We start from the raw sequence: 15,615 nt of genomic DNA, 5'->3' as shown, positions 1-15,615 counted from the left end.
AGAGCTCTTTTAATCTCAGTTTCTCATATACAGTTATTAGGTAATAATACCTGCATTTCTACCTTAGAGTATTCTTTTGAGAATCAAATGACAAACTGCTTTCAAAAATAATTTATTAAATTAGGCATTTAATAGACATAAAGATAACTAACATTTGCAGATTATTTTCTCACTTGAAACATTCCATTGATGGATGGATGGATGGATGCATGCATGCATTCATTCATTCATTCATTGGAGATGGGATAGAAGGAAACCAGCATGTAATCAAAAGCTGTTTTGTGTATGTATTTCTCAAAGCTGTTATCTGAGATGTGTTTCCTGAGTTGGGCTACTGGAAATATTAAACAGTATTTCAAAAATAAATTGGTAGGCAAGTTTTGACTTAATCTCTTCTAAAGTTACTCAGTTCCTCTAGTTACAAAGTTAATCCTCAATTTTTACTATTCAATAGATATCTCTTTCCATCCCTGCATTATTTCACTATCCCTTTACATACTCACACAACCACATAGTCATTGCTTATGGTCAACATCATATTACCTATAGTTTAAGAGTTAAGAGTATAGGTTTTCAATTCAGGCAGAATTAGACTTAAGTTTTTGCTGCACCACTTATTAGCTGCATGACCTTGAAAAACTTACTAGCCCTCTTTCTTTGCCTAAGATTTATCAACAATAAAATGTGCATATGAATAAAAAATTATTATAAAGATTAAATTTTAAAATAGATACAGTTCTATTTTCTTATCATGGATATTTTTTCAGCTATATCAAGGTATACTTAATATGCCCCAAATTGCATTTTTAATGTATATATTTTAATGAGTTTGGACATATGTATACATTATGATACCATCACCACAATCAAGGTAATAAACCTATCTATCACCTTCAAAAGACTCTTTTGTCCTCTTGCTTTTATTATTTTTTTTTAATGTTAAGAATTCTTGGCATGAGATGACTTCTAAACAGGTTTTTAGGTGCACGATACAGTACTGTTAATTATAGGTACTTGTTGTACAGCAGATCTCTAGAACTTATTCATCTTGTATAACTGTCATCTTATACCCGTTGAACAACTGCCCATTTCCCCCTCTCCCTCTCCCCTGGCAACCACCATTCTATTCTCGGTTTCCAAAAGTTTGACTATTTTAGATACCTCATATATGCGGAATCATGTATCTGCCCTTCTGGGACTGACATTTCACTTAGCATAATATCTCCCAGTCCACCCATGTTGCAGCAAATGGCAAGGTTTTGTTTTCTATTTTAAAGCTGAATAATATTCCGTTGTATGTATATAACACAGTTTCTTCATCCATTCGTCTGTAGATGGAAATTTGGGTTGTTTCTCTACCTTGGCTCTTGCGAATAACGTTGCAATGAATGTGGGAATGCAGCTATCTCTTTGAGATCTTGATTTCAATTCTTTTGGATATGTACCCAGAAGTGGGATTGGTGGTTCATTGGCAGTTCTATTTTTAACTTTTTGAGGAACCTCCGTACTGTTTCCAGCATAGAGCTGTTGTCAAAGTTGCTATTGCTGTTATTATTGTTATAAATGTTAAAATTGTTTATATCAATGCTTTTTTACAGATTGACACAACGGCCAGAGTCACTCACAATAAAGTGAGCTAAAGATGACAACACTGTATAGTACAAGGAGCACATAACTAGGAATCAGAACGTCTGTGATCTAGTTGGAATCTATACCATTAACTAATGGTACATCCTAGAAATGTCATTCTTCTGACTTCAGTTACCTCTTCTATAAAAAAAAAGGGCTTTGGATGTGATGAATTGTGTGTTTCCTGTTCTGTTTGTCAGGGGCGTATAGTTCAATCTCAATGTGCATGTGTATGTGTGTGTGTGTGTGTGTGTGCGCGCGCATGTGTGTGTGCCTAGCTGCTTCTAAGTACAACTTTATTCTAAAAGAAGTAAGGTATAGGTAGCAATACTTTTCTTAGCTGTAAAAAAATTCTATTGTTAAAAGCAGATTGTCTTCTGCCTGTTTCTATCCCCAGTAATAAGTGCCTTCAAACTCTGTAATTCTTCAGTTCTTTTCTAGTTTCTTAAAACTTATGGTCAACAGATGATGTATTATTCAAACAATATAACTTCCCTTTATTCCCCTAACGCTAACCTTGTTATAAAATTGCTGTGCCATTATTTCAATTTTTCAGTCCATAAAACACCAATGCATGTTTACCACTATATTTATTTCTATATTGGTCGTGAAGCATGAGAAAACTCTTCAATTCAGTTCCAAACAACCTTCTCTGAAGAGCACTCAAAAATTAAAAACAGCACTTTAAAATTTAGTTGACTTGGGTTCCCACAATAAAATTGATAGCAGTGATTTAAACTCCTTGTTATAACTCTGAATTACTTTGTTATTGCAGATGTCTCATTATCCCAGTAAAAAAAACACACACAACAAAAAACAACTGCCTAACAAATAGAAGACTGTAAAAAACAATATTTGAGTCTCTACATCTGAATATTTATACCATCCAAAGGAAGCATTCTGGCATTTTCAATTTTCTAACAGCCAAATCAACATATCCATGTGCTTTACAGGTATTGAAAACATGGGGGCAAATCCTGTACATTTTAAAGTGCTGAAGATTCATATAGAAAATCAATTACTTCCGCTTACTACAAAGTGGGTAAGTTACTAAATATATCCTGGGGACAAGTCAAAACCACAGCCAATCAACCAGTGTGTGGTACTTCCTGATTCCTCAATGCTTTGTAGCCTGAAAGACATTCCCACTACATCTAGGAATGCAACGTGCATTACTAAAGCCAGGACACAGAACTGGGGAGAGGAAGGCAGAGGCTTTGCAAAGCTTGTTTTTAATGTTTTAAGAGTATGAGGCTATCCTCTGGGTTTTTGTAATTCTCTATTTCAAATTAAAAATGAGGCTGTGTGACTTTTTTGCAATACATATCAAGTACAGTTACAAGTATAACTGCTCAGATTATGTTTGCACTCTCAAATTCATTTTATAACAATTGAAATGAAGAAGGAACATTCTGAATAAAGGTTTCAAGTTTGGAGTCCAGATTCCTACAAATCTATAAAGATGGAAAGGGGCATTTGTGCATCATTTCAATAACAAGTTAATTAATTCATCCTATTTCTTTGCTTTTGACTGGAATGATATTAAACCAGAGTGAAGATGGGTTATCCTATGCTGATTAGAAGGGTTAATTGCCGCATATATCTTAGAGGAATAAAGATATAGGGCTGAATTGTTTATTTTTGGATAACTAAAGTTTCATTAGAGGGTATAATTCAAAATGATTGTCCTTGAGAGGAAAAGTAATGAAAGGTGTCTAGTGAGTAGAATACAGTATACTTGGAACATCCAAATATAGCCTTTCCTGGAAATATGGTCTTAACAGATATAATTACTTTAGGACCTTGCGATGGAATCATCCTGGATTACTACAGTCTATATCCAACGAATGGTGTCTTTATAAGAAGAGAGACGTAGAGACACACAGAGGAAGTGATGCAGAGATGGAGGCAGAGATCTGAGAGATGCATCTATAAGCTAAGGAATGTCAAGGACTGCCAGCAACCATCAGAGGTTAGAAGACAAACATAGGACATTTTCTCTCAGAGTCTCCAGAAGAAACCAATCCTGCAGACACCTTAATTTCAGATTTCTGGTTTCTCCTGAACTGAAAAAAAAATCTGTTCTTTTAAGCCACCACATTTGTGGTAATTTGTTACAACCCCCCTAGGACTAATATAGCATCTTTGATAGTAAAAAGGCTAAAACTTGCTGCTCTATATAGTTATCTTTTTAAACAATTTTGCTTTTCGTCGAAAGTAAATCCTAAAATTTGTATATTTAGAGCGTCAAAATTTTGGCTTGATTATATTAAGCTGAATGTGTTAAATTCCATTTGGCAAAAAACCCATAAATACTAAACAATTCATATCAGTAAGGTCATTCTTCATTTATTTTCTTGACCAGTCCCTTCTTAGTTGTTCAATGGGCACACAGTTAAAGTCAGTGGTAGGAAATCTTCAATTTTGGTAATCAAAAGTCAAAAAAATCAAAAACATCAGAGTCTTGACATTTTATTTGTTTTTCACTGTACATATGCAGTTAAATGCATATTTTATTGTTACAAAAGTAAGCAATAATCACTATTAATATTTTGATATTTAGAACATATTATTCTAAATATTTTCTTACGGATTTTTTGGTTTATAAATATGGACTCATGCTTAATACTGATTTAAAACTGAGTTATTCACTTAACATGCTTTAAATATTTAACATGTAATTTAACATGTTTACGTTACAGTATTCTCAATAGATATACAGTATTCCTTGATATGATTGTGTCTGAATTTTCTAGTTAACTGCCTACAGTTAGATACTTAGGGTCATTTTTTTTCTTGTTATTTGCTATTAAAGTAACGGTGCAATGAACATGTTTTTAGTTCAAAACTTTGCAAAAAAATATGTCTGCCGAATTGGAACAAACTCCTAGAAGTTGGAAACTTGACTTATACATTTATGAATACACACACATACACACACATACATCTGTATATAACAGAAATCTCCACATTGCTTTCCAGAAAGATTCTAGAAGCTTTCTGTCCCACAAGTAGTATATGAGAGTTCATGTTTCTTTTGTACACTTTCCAAAACAGTGTATCATCATTCATTTTTATCTTTATTACTTTAATCAAAGGAAAATGCTAACTCAATTTTGTTTTAATTTGCATTTCTCTGCTAATGAGATTGAACATTTTATTACACTTGTTGGCTATTTATAGTTCTGTAAATTGAATATCCAGTCCTTAGTTTTTCTATTGGAATGCTCATATTTTAATTATTTTATAAAAAAGAAGTTTATTTTATATTTTTAATATTTTTCATTTGAGAAGGAAAAGCAATGATTAAAAAAAGTTTCAGGGCTTCAAATGCCAATATCTATTAAAATACAAGGTTTGGATTAAATTATTCTTAGAGCCTCTTCTTCTATTCAAATATTAACTCTTAGGAATTATACTAAAATTTTTAAAGCAGGATTTTTCAATTTTGGTGATTTATTTTAAAGTAAACTATGTACATGTTGTACCAAATATTCCAGTGAGCAAACATGCCTCACTTCAATATTTTTACCTTCTTCTCATCATTTTATCCAGGAAAAAGACAGGATCTTGGCTTTCCTTAAGCTTTTTAAATGGAATGGTAGAGTGCCATAAGTTCCGCTTAGACTTAATAATACCTTCCTAGGAGATTCTGTCCAGATATAAAACAAGTAATGTAATTTTTTGGTAATCTATTTTGGAAGCACTCTCACAATCACATTAACATTTTATAGGCATAAGAGGCAAAACCTAAAGGGAAAAACCAGCTTTCTATCAAGTCTCATATTGTAGGCTGAGCAAGTAGCTTAAATTGTGTGTGTTTTATGATTTCAGATGGAAATTTACTGAGTACCTCATACAGAGGAAGGAATAAATAAGGAGTTACTTTCCTTTATTCTCATCTGCGATGATAGTTATCCATTTTCTGTAAGTTATGATTTTTAATTTGCATGTTGTCATGCAGCCAGTTTATGTGCCGTGACACATACGTTCAACTTGACCCGCCAGTTTTTGCCATGAGCCACGGCTATATGCTTTGCTTTCCAAACCCTTAGTTCATGCTCTCTTTGGTACTACACAGCCCCAAGTGCTGCTTCCACCCTAGACCAAGCCATCACCACATAAAGTGCTGAGGAAAAGGAGAGAATTCCATGTTTGTACATTTACCAGAAGTGCCGGCTTCCCAGGGGGCCGGCAGGAGGTACAAAACAGTTAACAACCTATCGGTGGGCTTACTTTGACCAATGATAGACAAGAGAGGAACTGCTCACATTTCCTATCCAGCCATCCTCTGTGGGCCACAGCAGTTAAATTAGCTTCTCTAGTGATACCCTACCAAGGCCAAGCAAGCTGTGGGTTTGTTCTAAACTTGGGGCCAGCTCAATAATACGTCATCATTATTTGATTTATTTTCCTCCCTGGCTCATTTTCCTTGTTCCCTCACTCTTGCTTTCCTGGGCTTGCACCCCAAATGCATTAACTTGAAAGCCTGACTCAGTCTCTGTTTTCCAGGAACTGGACTGACATGTATTAATGGTTCCAATAGTTAAAGGAAATATATGATTATTAATCTTATAAAATAAAAAAAATATATCTAAGTACTACATGGAAACTGGGTCCAGTTTTCAGAGAGAATTTTGACCCACTATGAGTTCCACCAACATTGCTATGTAAGTGAATTTACTTTTTTATTTATGGAAAGTAGACTTGTTCTCTTTATTACCCAAACTACCCCTCTCTCCATTTTCTAACTTCATTCTCACTCCTGGAGTTTGAGGGAACAAGGCTCAAAATGACTTAAACTTGGAACCATTTGATTACACGACTTTTAAATGTTATTAAACAGGGCTTCCCTGGTGGCGCAGTGGTTGAGAGTCCGCCTGCCAATGCAGGGGACGCGAGTTCACGCCCCGCTCTGGGAAGATCCCACATGCCGCAGAGCGGCTGGGCCCGTGAGCCGTGGCCGCTGAGCCTGCGCGTCTGGAGCCTGTGCTCCGCATCGGGAGAGGCCACAACAGTGAGAGGCCCGTGTACCACCCAAAAAAAAAAAAAAAAAGTTATTAAACAGTTAAAAATTATTTGATAACAGAAGTTGTTGAACCAATAATACTAAGAAACTAATATGGATAAAAATTCAATGATATGTTTATTAAGATGATGATCCAGAAGTAAAATACGTAGTGAAAGCATTACAGGGAATATCAAGTTAAAAATGTAAAGGTTATTCTCGTTCAGACCAGCACATGCCATTTAACAGGAAAAAAATGGTTAAGTTGTTTACCAGCAAAAAATATTTTGATGCTGAGGCATTTAATTCATCAAAACCTTCCAAGACCCCACCACGTGAACACTGACCTGTGAACAGGTACCAGAGGTTGTTTGGCTCCAGTGTCTCCACCTCACCCCTGCGGGTTGTCTTTCTGTGTCGAATTTTATAGCCAGTAATAAATCCATTTTGTGTTCCTGGTGGAGGAGGCAGCCAGCTTACTTTGATACTCTGTAAAATAACAGACGTAAATTAAAAGATTGGAGAAAGGAAGGACAACAGGATAGGGTCAAAGAATTGTGACCACCTAGAGGGGTGGGATAGGGAGGGTGGGCGCAAGAGGGAAGAGATATGGGAACATATGTATACGTATAACTGATTCACTTTGTTATAAAGCAGAAACTAACACACCATTGTAAAGCAATTATACTCCAATAAAGATGTAAAAAAAAAAAAAAAGAATTGACACAAACATAAGTGCAAATAAGGCAGAGATGCAAGAAGTGTTAGGGATTACCCCTTAGAACCAAATTAAATCCATTCTTACAACTATATGTCTGATTTTGACAAATTTACACAATTCATTTGGTTGATTACATGCATTATCATCTCTCCTTTGTAAATGTCACTAAAATGACAGTAAAATATTCTAAATGGTATAAACCTATAAGGAATAGATTAATAGGACTCTAGTGAATGAGAGAGGTTAACAAATTTTTTGAAGGTGCAAATGAGGAAAAGTGTGACTGAGCCAAAGGAGAGAGATGAAACCTAAGTACCTCCTTAAGAGATATTAATGAAAACAAGGTGATTGGCAGGACCAAATTCAGGGAAGACTAGAAACTGTTACTTCCTAAATACCTTACAAAGCAGGACAGTTATGTTTCTGAGACAGAAGATGGATTGAAAGTCCTATCACATTCTGCAAAACCAGTCTGCTAACACTCCCTGATCTTGGAGTAGCTGGAAGCTTCATTCTCCAGGGATATTGAAACAGAAGCCACAGATTCAGGGACACCAGGCACAGGAGAGAATAGAGATGAGGGCAAGGGTTGTTAAGTCAATGACATAAGACACTCAAGTCTTCTTCCTTCATCTGATACCCAGAGCAATGGCAACCAGGTGTACACTTCCCAGCCAGAATATCAGATAATTGTTCTCTAGACAAAATTTAAAAGAATAAGAGAAAAGAACAGATAGGTTCCTGATCAATTCCCCAACCGTGAGGAGACCACTTTATAACCTCCACTCATGCACTAGAGTTTGCACTTCATAATCACCTTTTTAGTACTGCATTTTTATGTAAACTGGTAATTTAAGACTATCAGACATTGAAAACAAAGCCTTCGCCATAACATACAGAGAGAAAAACACATAAGAGCATAATGGCACTTGAAGGAAACAGCATTAGTGTAAGGATAAAGGATCCAAAGAACTGTCATTAATACCCTAATAATCAAAGAGAAGCTACTGCATCCATAAATAGTATAAAATACAAGAAAAACAAAAGATTTTGAAAAAGCTTATGACATGTATAATTTGGTTGCACAAATTAAATATTCAATAGATAGATTCGAAGATAAATTAATAGACACCTTCCAAAATTCATTGGGGGAAAAAAGGTAATCAAAGGAAATTGGAGAGAAAAGATAAGAAATCAGAGGTTTAGTCCATAATTTTTGACACCCAAATAGTAAGATGAGAGAATGAAGGAACAGGAAAAATAAAACACAGTAAATTAGAAAAAACAAAACAAATCAAAACAAAAAACAAAAAAATCCTCCTCCCCAATAAAAACTTTGCAGAACTGGAAGACTTGAGAGCCCATTCTGAAAGGGATGATGGAATATCTAACATAATAAATGAAAAGAACCACATTAAAGCATATTATGTGAAACACTAGAGCCTCATGGGGGAGGGACGATCCAAAAGCTTCCAGAATGAAGAAAAAAAAAAAAGAAGAAAAGGGGTACATAAAACATAATCGGGAATAAGAATAACATCAGATTTCTCAAAAACATTTAATGTTTGAAAACATTTAAACCTAGAATTCCATGTCAAGCCAAATAAATTATGATGTATGAGGAAACTATAACACAAGCATGAGAACATACACTTGCATAAGTATCAGTATAGGGATATTTCAGATACGAGTGGCCTCAAAGATATCCATCTGTGTACCCTTTATCAGGAGGTTAATGACGGTATGCGCAAGGAAAATGAGAGTGCAAACTAAGGAAGAAAAAGATTTGAAATCCAACAGAGATCCAAATCAGAAAGAGAAATACGGAATTCTCGGAAGATAGTGAGGAAAATAGCAATAAGATGTAAGATTGGATTTGACAAGACACCAGACTCAAAAAAGTACATACTGCATAATTCCATTGATATGAGAAATTCAAGAATAGATACAACTAATCTACAGTAATACAAATCAGAAAAGTAGTTGCCTATGGCAACTTCACTGGAGGATTGATTGGATATGGGTACAAAGAGACTTTTTGGGTAATAAAACTGCATCTTAGTTCATGTCTGTCACATGGGTGGATACAATTGTCAAGACACATTGCTATGGGCTGAATTTTGCCCCCTGCCCTCCAAAACCCCAAATTCATATATTGATATCCTAATCCCCAGTACTTCAGAATGTGATTGAGGGCTTTAAAATAGGCAATGAGGGCTTCCCTGGTGGCGCAGTGGTTGAGGGTCCGCCTGCTGATGCAGGGGACACGGGTTCGTGCGCCGGTCCGGGAGGATCCCGAATGCCGCGGCGCGGCTGGGCCCGTGAGCCATGGCCGCTGAGCCTGCGCGTCCGGAGCCTGTGCTCTGCAACGGGAGAGGCCACAGCAGTGAGAGGCCCGCGTACAGCAAAAAAAAAAAAAAAAAAAAAAAAAAAAAAAAAAAAATATATATATATATATTATATATATATATATATATGAATACTAATACTTTGATGAAATTTTACATTCATTTTTTAAAAATAAACACACAGAGTTGTTCTTTTGAGAACAGTTGAGAAATAAATGACTGTCAGAAAGAGGCTGAACACAATGTCAAGGAATGGACTTCTGAGCTCTTAGCCCACAACCCAAGGCCACTTTGACATTGTTTCAATTATGTGGGTATAGCAGAGGCAGAGCAATGTTCTCCAGGGAGACCGGGTTTTGAAACCCTTCTTCCAGATCTGCTACAAATTAGCTAGCTCTACAAATGATTAAATTTCTGTAAAAGGATTTAAGAAATCATCTAAAGGCACAGTTATTTGCTCAGCATTTTAAAACATTTCAAAGGACATGCCAACTCTAGTCAATTCTCATAATTTGCAGTAGTTATTTTCTGTAAAGGCACTGCAAACACTGAATTTGGGAGTATTGTAATATTGTTCCCAGGGAAAATACAGGTTTAGGTTCTTGTGAGACTTTGGTCACAACATTTTTGTAAACTGATCAATACATCACCTTGTTTCATACATGTTCCTGTTTAAAGGCACCTTACTTAATATCATTGTGGATTCATTAACATTGAACTCATGGCCAACCGTACTATAATGCATGTCTGAATGGACTTTATTTAATATATGTATTTCTCCTTAAGGTACATCACAGTTTTTTTGCACTTAGGAACACGAGACAACACTTGAGCTCTACACTTGGGAACCATTTTAAACAGCAAAATTGCCAACAGAAAGCAAAAAAAAAAGGGGGGGAGGGCAAAAAATGTGGTATTTTATTTGGGCATTTATTTGACCACAAAAGGGACACTTAGTTACAATATGAGAACTGAAACAAGAAAACAGAGCATCTCCTTGTTCAGCCTCAGCTGCAAACATGTGCTCCTGGAGACTCAAAGTTTTCACTGTTCCACATGTGCACAAGTCTGCAAATGACTGTAAGGATACTGTGGGTATTGATTTTGGGACACAAATAAATTTTAGCAGGTAGGTGAATTTGCACATATAGACTCTACAAATAATAAGGATCAAATATAATTATATAATAAACATAGTTTAATAATTTCAGAGGAACTTAGCTAAATAAAATTAATCTGATTATTTAAGTTGTTAGAATATACTTGAAAGAGTATGGCACTACTGGGATCATTTACTTCACCCCCATTGTCCTTTAAGTGTGAGAAGCTAAGTACCACTCTTATTAATACTTGTTAACGCTTTTTTTTGCATTGACTCTAGACCTGGAAATGGTCTAGGCACCGCACATATCTATGTGAGCTATGATTTTACCCTCACAGTGACGCAGTGAGTTAAGTCTGTCTTTATGCCCTTTGTACAATCATGTCAATGGGGACATAGAATGGTTAAGTAACTTGAAACCATGTGGCAGTAAGTGATAGAGGCAGGACATGAACTGAGATAATTCCAGTTTGAAGCTGGCGTTCTTTCCTACTTAATGTTGCTTCTCATGGGAGTTCCAAAGGCTGAGAGTCTAATTCATTCAGTTATTATTCATTCAAAATATATTAACTATATCTCTGCTGTGTTGCAAGCACTGTCTTTGGGACTATGGAAACACTCAAATGAATCATGATAGTACATTCATTCTGGCTGAGGAAACAGAGATGTAAACTCATAATGAAAACAAACTGCTAAATGCTAGAATAGATAATCCCAGAAGATACAGTGGAAATATAATAGAGGGAGAGATTAATTCTGTGTCATGTGGTCAAAAAAGATTTGACAAGGAGACCATCCTTCAAGTGTGAATAGGACTTCAAGGAGGGGATAAATAAGATATTTAAGACAGAGTAAATATCAAGAGCAAGTTCAAGGTGTCATGACAGTGTGGAGCCTCTTTAAGTAAAGGTCAAGTAATTGCGCAGTGGCTACAGTAAATGGGACACATAGGACAACGTAATGAAAAGGCAGATGGAAAAAAAAATCAGTATTTTTAGGCCATGCTAAGGAAACACATGGTTAGATCAATGTGCTCATTTAAGAGAGACAAACTAATGAATAAAATAACAATACACTGTACTCGGCACCCAAAGAACGCACAGCCTTAAATATGCATGCACCCACATGCACGCACACATACATACACGTCATCTCCCCCCTCCACACGTGCACATACATGCACATGCGTGGATGTGTTCTTTGCTCTTAAGTGCTTAGACACTAGTAAAGAAAACCAGATTGAACGACTACCTTATATTTATACTCCCCTACACATCTTATTTTTAGTTTTCAATGCTTCAAGATAGTCATGGCTGATATTTTCACCATTTTACAATTTTATAAAGGAGGTAACTGAGGCACAGAGTTAAATGAACAGGCAGAAGTCACCTTGTATCATCACAGGGCGATTATCAGACTGCTGAGTCTGATGTCCTTTTTATTATTTCATACGAAAATAAATAATCATAGAGCAACTACTTGGAAATTCTGTTCACCTAAATTCTCCTATCAAAATATTCTTTAGGGGCTTCCCTGGTGGCACAGTGGTTGAGAGTCCGCCTGCCGATGCAGGGGACGCCGGTTCGCGCCCCGGTCCGGGAGGATCCCACATGCCGCGGAGCGGCTGGGCCCGTGAGCCATGGCCGCTGAGCCTGCGCCTCCGGAGCCTGTGCTCCGCAACGGGAGAGGCCACAACAGTGAGAGGCCCGCGTACCGCGGAAAAAAAAAAAATATATATATATATTCTTTGAACTGAATTTAAGTAATTGGTTGTTTTTTTTTTTGCGCTACGCGGGCCTCTCACTGTTGTGGCCTCTCCCGTTGTGGAGCACAGGCTCCAGACGCACAGGCTCTGGACGCGCAGGCTCAGCGGCCATGGCTCACGGGCCCAACCGCTCCGCGGCATGTGGGATCTTCCCAGACCGGAGCACGAACCCATGTCCCCTGCATCAGCAGGCGGACTCTCAACCACTGCGCCACCAGGGAAGCCCAAGTAATTAGTTTTTAATACATCCAATAGGCCTTCCCTCTAGTAGCCCTTGACAAATCAAGAAGGGTCATTTTCTAAGGACTACAATCTTGTTTTTTTGAAGACAAATTTAAATTTAAACAGAAAATTTTAAGAAAAATGAAGGTCTTAGACCAAGAGGCAAAACCTTATGAGTTAGTGCTTTGCTGTAACTTTGCTGAGTGACCTCTCATGTCTTATAAATGGCCTCAATCTCAATGCACATATTGAAAATGGGAGAATAATTGTGCTTAGTATTTCTACCAAATGATTGTAAATCACTTGATAAGCCTGGAGATTTTAAATGTGTTAATGATTACACGAATACTTAGTTTTTGACAGCTAATAATTTTTCTTTATCATATATGAGGACTTCCAGTGATTGCATCAATTATTCCCACATGACCAATACCTTAATACCAATGCCTGGCAGCAATAAATGAATAGAATCAGGTATATGCTCTGCATGACTGGAGGTAAACCCCTCAATGGTTATTATTCATCTTTGGAAGTAATTTCATCATTTTTATTCATCTTCGTATGTGGGTAGCAGCTAAATTTATTAGCATCTTTTATGCTTTCTCATTGATTTCAAGCAATCAGAAGCAGATTGCAAAGATCAAATAGGTTCTGTGCAGGTTCTTCTGCAGATGATATGGCGGGATGTCCCAAATTATATTGTACTTTGAAATTAAATGAAAGTGTTCAGTAACTTTTTCTTATTCAGTGGTATAATGTATCTTATTTTCTCTATGTAACTTATATTGTCAGTGCTCAGTGGTTCAGATTCTATTGCCCATCCCCTCACCAAGCCACCTAAAGCTGTCACAACCTAGTCTTCATGGGCAAGCCTGGTAATGATTTTTATTAAAAGTACTTAACACGTGTCCTTGACTTTTGAAAAATCAATTCTAGTAGCTGTGACTTGACTTTTGGCCCTTTCATTACTTGAGAGCGAGAAAGTAATCCTTTTCCAGTGTTGCAGTGTTTTATCTTGAATCAAGGATTAATTTCATTTTTTTTTCAGATTTGGCAGAAAACAAGAACTGCAAAACTTAACTTCTCCAAATCCCTCCATCCCCTCTTTGGTTACCACAAAAATGTTTAAAAATAAGCATGGTGGAGAGCAGTTAGGTTTATTGAGAAAGGATCTCATTGGCCATTATTTCCTAACTGTCTGAGATAACCCTATCCAATTTGGTGATGTGGTATCATCCTTCTCATGGGCTACATTAATCCACTCCTTAATTCTTCCTTCACTCTAGATGTGCATAAATAGTAACTAAGAAAACCGAAAAAAACATTAATAAGCTCACTACCCCACCCTCACTTTTATTTTCAGAAGCCACGTTTCATAAACTTCTGTTTTCAGTTACACATATCACATTGCACACTTACATCTTGCCTTATTCTCTCTAGGGTGAATTGCAGGGGAAGACCAGCCCCTCTTAAAACATTCAGTAACCGTAGTAGAGAGTCTTTTTTAAATTTTTTTTCCCCCAATTGAGTAATTATTTATTGAGGATCTGCTTAGTGGGTGAACAACAAAAAGATACATTGTAAACCAAAGTTTATACAAGATTTCAGTCATCAAATGCCTATTTCATGAAGGACACTGTACAGGGGTGGGTATACAGTGATGGATACGACAAATTGACAATTCTTGAGGATCCCAGTCTGATGAAGGTTGGACAAGGAGTCTGGCTTCAAGGTGGGCCTGGCTAAGAGCAGAGACGGATCAAGAGCTCTATTTCTTGGAAATGCGTGTGATACACCAAGGATGATAAAAAGGCCACAAAGCAAGAATTTCTGCTGAGGCTTTGAAAGGTCTAAGTGACAAGTTTGGAATAAGGCCTTAATCACCAGGATACAGTCTAGATTTGAGCTGATAATGAATATCTTTTAGAGTTTTGAGAAGAGGAGTCATATTGATTGAGGACATATATTTTGACACCATACAATCACTAAGCAGCTGATAATGCATTATTATTTTTGAGAGTAAAGTACCATTACTCTTGTTTTACATAAGAGATTAAGAAGCCTGCCTAAGGTCTTATAACTAAAGCATGACAAAGCCAGGATTTGAACTCCCTTCTATATTAAATCCAAACCCAGAGCTTTTGAGCATTATATTGGAGTGCCTTCAGCAAAGCTGTGGTCTCAGAATCTCCTGGCAGTCTACCGTCTACCTTTTTAATAGATTTAATGCCCTGGGAGAAAGCCTTTTCCTTTTCCCCAGCGGTTTTATCTGGATAGCATTCCCATAGAAGGGAATTGGAGGGCACCATTTGAAAGAAGATCCTTGCAGCAAATAAGAACACCTTGGTTGAAACACAGCAGAAATCTAAGGATCCTGACACTTAACTGAAAGTCAGTTTTAGACTCTGCCCCTTATTTCTCTTCTGTATTTATGGGAACTTGGTGAATCTCATGTGAACTTCCTTGAAGAATGAAATATGCTTTCAGTACTCATGAGGCTCTACAGATTTTATTAAAAAGAGCCCATCAGGGGCTCCCCTGGTGGCGCAGTGGTTGAGAGTCCGCCTGCCGATGCAGGGGACACGGGTTCGTGCCCCGGTCTGGGAGGATCCCACATGCCGCGGAGCGGCTGGGCCCGTGAGCCATGGCCGCTGAGCCTGCGCGTCCGGAGCCCGTGCTCTGCAACGGGAGAGGCCACAACAGTGAGAGGCCCGTGTACCGCAAAAAATAAATAAATAAATAAATAAATAAAAAGAGCCCATCAGCACTTCTAAAAAACCTGTTTTCATTGTGTCCCCCACGCATCTCCTTATTTACATT

At 37.0% G+C, this 15,615-nt stretch overlaps 1 protein-coding gene across 1 annotated transcript in view; it reads right to left on the bottom strand.

Annotated features, from left to right (window-relative positions):
* The window catches only part of DCC (DCC netrin 1 receptor), a 766,342-nt gene that overhangs the window by 214,298 nt on the left and 536,429 nt on the right, over positions 1-15,615 (bottom strand). Inside the window, exon 13 of the mRNA XM_060027782.1 lies at positions 6,985-7,126. Coding sequence (XP_059883765.1) covers positions 6,985-7,126 — 142 coding nt within the window. The remainder of the gene's footprint in view (positions 1-6,984; positions 7,127-15,615) is intronic.

The sequence above is a fragment of the Delphinus delphis genome, chromosome 13, assembly GCF_949987515.2.
Source record: "Delphinus delphis chromosome 13, mDelDel1.2, whole genome shotgun sequence".
Lineage (NCBI taxonomy): Eukaryota > Metazoa > Chordata > Mammalia > Artiodactyla > Delphinidae > Delphinus > Delphinus delphis.
The sequence above is the reverse complement of the archived record's forward strand: the minus strand, read 5'-3'. Positions and strand labels throughout refer to the sequence as shown.